Source organism: Cryptomeria japonica, chromosome 5, assembly GCF_030272615.1.
Source record: "Cryptomeria japonica chromosome 5, Sugi_1.0, whole genome shotgun sequence".
Lineage (NCBI taxonomy): Eukaryota > Viridiplantae > Streptophyta > Pinopsida > Cupressales > Cupressaceae > Cryptomeria > Cryptomeria japonica.
Window position 1 is genome coordinate 361668397 of NC_081409.1, and position 4721 is coordinate 361673117.

At 45.2% G+C, this 4721-nt stretch overlaps 1 protein-coding gene across 1 annotated transcript; it reads left to right on the forward strand.

Moving 5' to 3' along the window:
* Positions 1-391: 391 nt before the first annotated feature.
* On the forward strand, positions 392-4496 carry LOC131035913 (uncharacterized). The gene is made up of 3 exons (XM_057967686.2): positions 392-812; positions 2781-2928; positions 4040-4496. Exons 1-3 carry the CDS (start codon positions 392-394, stop codon positions 4494-4496), a joined length of 1026 nt encoding a protein of 341 aa, XP_057823669.1.
* Positions 4497-4721: the final 225 nt, after the last annotated feature.

The window sequence follows — 4721 nt, forward strand, 5'->3', positions numbered from 1 at the left end:
ATCCCCTTCCTCCCCTATAGCTAGGGATGGAGAGGAGTTCTCTGGAAACTCACTGGAAACTCCTTTGAACGTACCCCCCCCCCCCGTGTTCACTGCGGACGGATAGCGAAGAATGGATAGCCCAAAAGAAGAAAGTCAAAGCCAAGAAAGATGATGTAGGAGGAAACGAAAGCAAAGTTGGGAGACCTACAGTAAGAGTCCAGAGACAAAAGGTGATGGCAAGGGACATTGCAAAGGGCAGACAACTGATCCTGGACAGGCTTAGCAAAAGTAAGAAATGAAGTTCCTCTCTTGGAACATAAGGGGTTTGAACAGCCCCTAGAAGCAGTTCGCCATAAAACAACTCATTCTTGAGATGAAAATCGACATCTATCTAATTCAAGAAGTTAAGATGCCCTCGCAAACCTTTGCTGCAATTGCTGGTAAACTTTGGCCTGGAGCAGACTACCTGTATGTCGACGCCTTGGGTGCGTCTGGAGGTATTGCTACCCTATGGAATCCTATGAAAATAAAAGGCAAGCTATTTGCTAGCTCTCAATATTTCCTAGCAGTTTCTCTCCATTATGGTGATCTCTGCTGGCAGATGTTCAACATCTATGCCCCCAACTCTAGGGCGAGAAGACGAAACCTGTGGGAGGAAATTTCTAAGATCACTATGACTAATCAGAAGGACAAGATGATGCTTGCTGGGGATTTCAATGCCCCCCTCTACTCTTCCGAGAAGTGTGGTGGCCTGGAGGATTTCTCCGACAGCATGAGCGACCTTGCCACCTTCATCAATGCTTCAAACCTAGTGGATATTGACCTTCAAGGTACCCCTTTCACTTGGTCGAATAACAAGAAAGGCAAAAACCTCATCCAAGTCAGATTGGATAGATTCCTGATATCCACCAATTGGGATTTGGGAACGAGTTCCTTCCTGAAATCCCTCCCAAGGATAGTGTCTGACCACAACCCCCTTCTTCTCCACTGGAAAGACAGACCCTACGAGGATCCCCCCCCCTTCCACTATGAAATCATGTGGGCTTCCCATCCTGACTTCAGGGATTTGGTTAGAGGCTGGTGGTCCACCCCAATCCAAGGGACTGCCATGTTCAGAGTAACGGAGAAACTAAAAAGAATTAGCAGGGAGGTCAAAGGATGGAACAGGGACACCTTTGGTGACATCTTTAAAAGAAAAAAGGACCTGGGATCCAGAGTGGAACAACTTCAAATTCTAATGGCTACTGGTAACCCCCCGGACCCCATTTTGAAGGAGGAGGAAGATTGTCGTAAAAGCTGGAAAAATATCCTTGCCAAGGAGGAAGTGTATTGGAAATAGAGATCCAGGATCTAGTGGTTGAATGAAGGGGACAAAAATACTGCCTTCTTCCATAGATCGGCTTCCAACCACAAGAGGAGGAACTACATGAAAAGTATTAAGGATGAAACTGGCCAGGAAATTTCTAATGACTCTATGATTGGACAGAATGCGGTGGACTTTTTCACCAGTCTGTATGTGGACGGTGGAACGACCTTGCCACTCCAGGACTGCCTCATTAGTAAATTGCCGATGGTCATTGAGGAAGACGACAACCAGCAACTCCTATCCCCCATCTCTTCTGAGGAAGTTCACAGGGTGGTCTTTGCGATGGGAGCCTATAAAACACCGGGCCCTGATGGTTTCCCCCCAGCTTTCTTCCAAGAATATTGGGATATTGTTAGCTATGATGTCACTAAAGCTATCAGTGATTTCTTCAAAATGGGGAGATTGCTTAAAAAGATCAACAACACTTTCATTGTCCTCATCCCCAAGACCACCACTCCTACCTGCCTGAAGGAGTATCGGCCCATAAGCCTCTACAATACCATTTACAAGATCCTCTCCAAGGTTCTTGTAAACAGAATCAAACCTTTCCTGGAAAAATTTATCAGTCCGTCTCCGTCCCGGGATGCCAAATTCTGGATGCCGCCATTACTACTCATGAGATAATTCATTCCATGGATAGGAGCAGACTACCAGGTATGGCCTTTAAACTTGATATATCTAAAGCTTATGACAAGGTTAATTGGGAATTTCTTTTCAAAGTGCTCCTAAAACTAGGATTCAACAAAAAAATGGTGAGTATGATTCGTGAATGTGTTACCACGGTCCAATTCTCAGTCCTGATAAATGAGACTCCTAGGGGAGGCTTCAAAGCTGAGATGGGTATCCGGCAAGGTGACCCCTTATCCCCTTATCTTTTTATCATGATAGCTGAAGTCCTAAATAGAAACGTGACTCATCTAGTCACCAATGGTAGGCTCTAAGGATTCAAAGCTGCCTCCACGCTCCCCCTACTAATATCCAACAGTTTGTGGATGACACATTCCTTTTTGGTAGAACTTCGGTCATGGAGGATAAAGGTTGGAAGACCCTTCTGGAGGACTATGCTAAGGCATCAGGATAATGCATCAACTATGAGAAGAGTAATCTCTACTTCTTCAACACTCCAAATGACCTCCAACTCATAGTCCTCACCATCCTCAGATGCAAAATGGCTACTCTCCTGGGGACCTACCTGGGACTCCCTCTCACTGTCAAGGAAGTCACCCCCACCTTTTGGAACTCTATCTTGGAAAGAATGCAGAAAAAGCTTGCGGGATGGAAAGGGAAATTTCTCAGCAGTGCGAGGAAGCTCCAGCTCCTCACTGCCTCCCTATAGGGAATTCCGGTCTACTTCCTCTCCATGTTCAAAATATCAGGGACCATGGGTGAGAAGCTGGAAAAAATTCAAATTTTTTTTTATGGACTGGCTTAGAGGAAAAGAAACGTCTGGCTCTGGTCAATTGGGATACTATGTGTCTTCGCAAATCTCTGGGAGGTTTGGGAATACAAAAGATTAATGCGCTCAATAAGGCACTAATTGCCAAGGTGGGATGGACCCTGGCTAAAGGTGAGGCGGACTGGTGCAACATCATCAAAGCTAAGTATTTGGACTGGGAGCATTTTTGCTATAATCTCAACTCGTCTGACCTTCCCCAAGGTTCCAAATTATGGAACAACATCCTAATAATCAGAATGATGGTCAGAGATGGTCTAAAGTGGCAGCTTGGAGATGGCAAAAATGTGAGATTCTGGGAGGACTTTTGGATTGAGGACAGACCGTTAATCAACACTTGCTTCCATCAAATCAAGAACCATTTCAAGGCTACCCTGGGGGAGTATGCTACGGATTATTTGATCCCAGGATGTGGTTGGAAGGACTTAGTCCCCATCTGCAGCAATCAATCGAACCTGGTCCCCTTGGCTCAGGAGTTGCAACTCTTATTGCTGAAAACTAGAATTCCCATGACCACGAACAAAGACAACTTCATCTGGAAAGAGACTCAATTGGGCCAGTTCTTAGTCAAATCTGCATACTTTAAGCTCCTAAAACCCATTGCGGATGCGGAAGGTTGGAAGAAAGTTTGGAACCCTTAGTTAATTCCCAAAATTAATTTCTTTTGGTGGTCCCTCATGCATGGCAAAACCCTCATGCTTGATAATTTGAAAAAGAGGGGATTCCATCTCCCCAATAGATGCAGCTTATGTAAAAAGGATGAGGAATCTATTGAGCACCTTTTTATCTTTGTCCCTTTGTGACTCACATTTGGTCTGCCACGCTTCAGAAATGTGGTCTGTGTTGGGTCTTCCACAAGAATATTAAAAACTTTGTGTTTGATTGGACCCCCCTTCCCATCATCCCCTCATCATTCAACTTTGGAAACAAATTCCTCCTCACATCTGCTGGGCTTTGTGGAAGGAGAGAAACAATAGAATTTTTAGAGACACTGAGACCCCTCTGGAATCTGTTGCCCTCACCTGCTTCAAGTTGATATCGGAGAATCTAGAAGCTACAAAATGGAAAATCCCGCCTTATCCTCCTGATGCGATGGATAAGAAGATAACTCATGGCTAGAAGCTCCCCCCTGGATTCGACTGTTTCAATGACAACACCAAGAAAAAGAGACAGATGACTAGGTGGTCTCCCCCCAGAATTCACTGGTTTAAATTGAATTTTGATGGCTCTGCTCAAAGCAACAGTCAGGTTGGTGGTGGAGTCATCAGGGATCAACTAGGGGACATGATTGCTGCCTATGCTGGCAACCTCAGTGAAAGCTCGGTCACCCAAGTTGAGGGAATGGCCCTCCTCTGGGGGTTGAAAATGGCTAACAACATAGGAATAAAGCATCTGGAAATTGAAGGAGATTCTAAAGTGATTATCGACTCTATCAAAGGGAAGGCTTCAGCTGGGTGGAAAGTGGAACCCATTCTGAGGGATATCAGGCAGTTGCTGGTCAAACTGGAGGACTTCACCATAGACCACATCTTCAGAGAAGGAAATAGAGCAGCGGACTCCATGGCAGCTAAAGGAAGGCTGCAGATGGGCTTACGATACTGGAGGAACCCCAATACGCTGCCAATCACTGTTAAGGAAATCCCGGATAAGGAAAAAGCCTTATGCCAGGAAAGGACTAACCCTCCTGCCCAATGATGAAGGAAAATATGTTAACTTTTTCAAATTGGCGCAGAGATCCCACCAATTTCTACCAAAAAAGGACATGTAGCAGAGATATGCAGAGTCATCACTACCACATGGGATGAATTTATAAAGAAAGGATTGACATTGGGAATGATTACCTTTCATTTATGACTCGGATGTTGCCAACTGGCAACGACAAAGGCGACACTGAGGAGCTGTCAACTCACATTGGCCCGA

Bases quoted from the DNA above. Each gene is read 5' to 3' on its own strand.
- LOC131035913 (XM_057967686.2), top strand. From the start codon at position 392: ATGCCCTCGCAAACCTTTGCTGCAATTGCTGGTAAACTTTGGCCTGGA. The intron at 813-2,780 runs GTACCCCTTTCA...GGACTGGCTTAG, and splicing joins AGTGGATATTGACCTTCAAG to AGGAAAAGAAACGTCTGGCT. The intron at 2,929-4,039 runs GTGCAACATCAT...CTCTGCTCAAAG, and splicing joins GCTAAAGGTGAGGCGGACTG to CAACAGTCAGGTTGGTGGTG.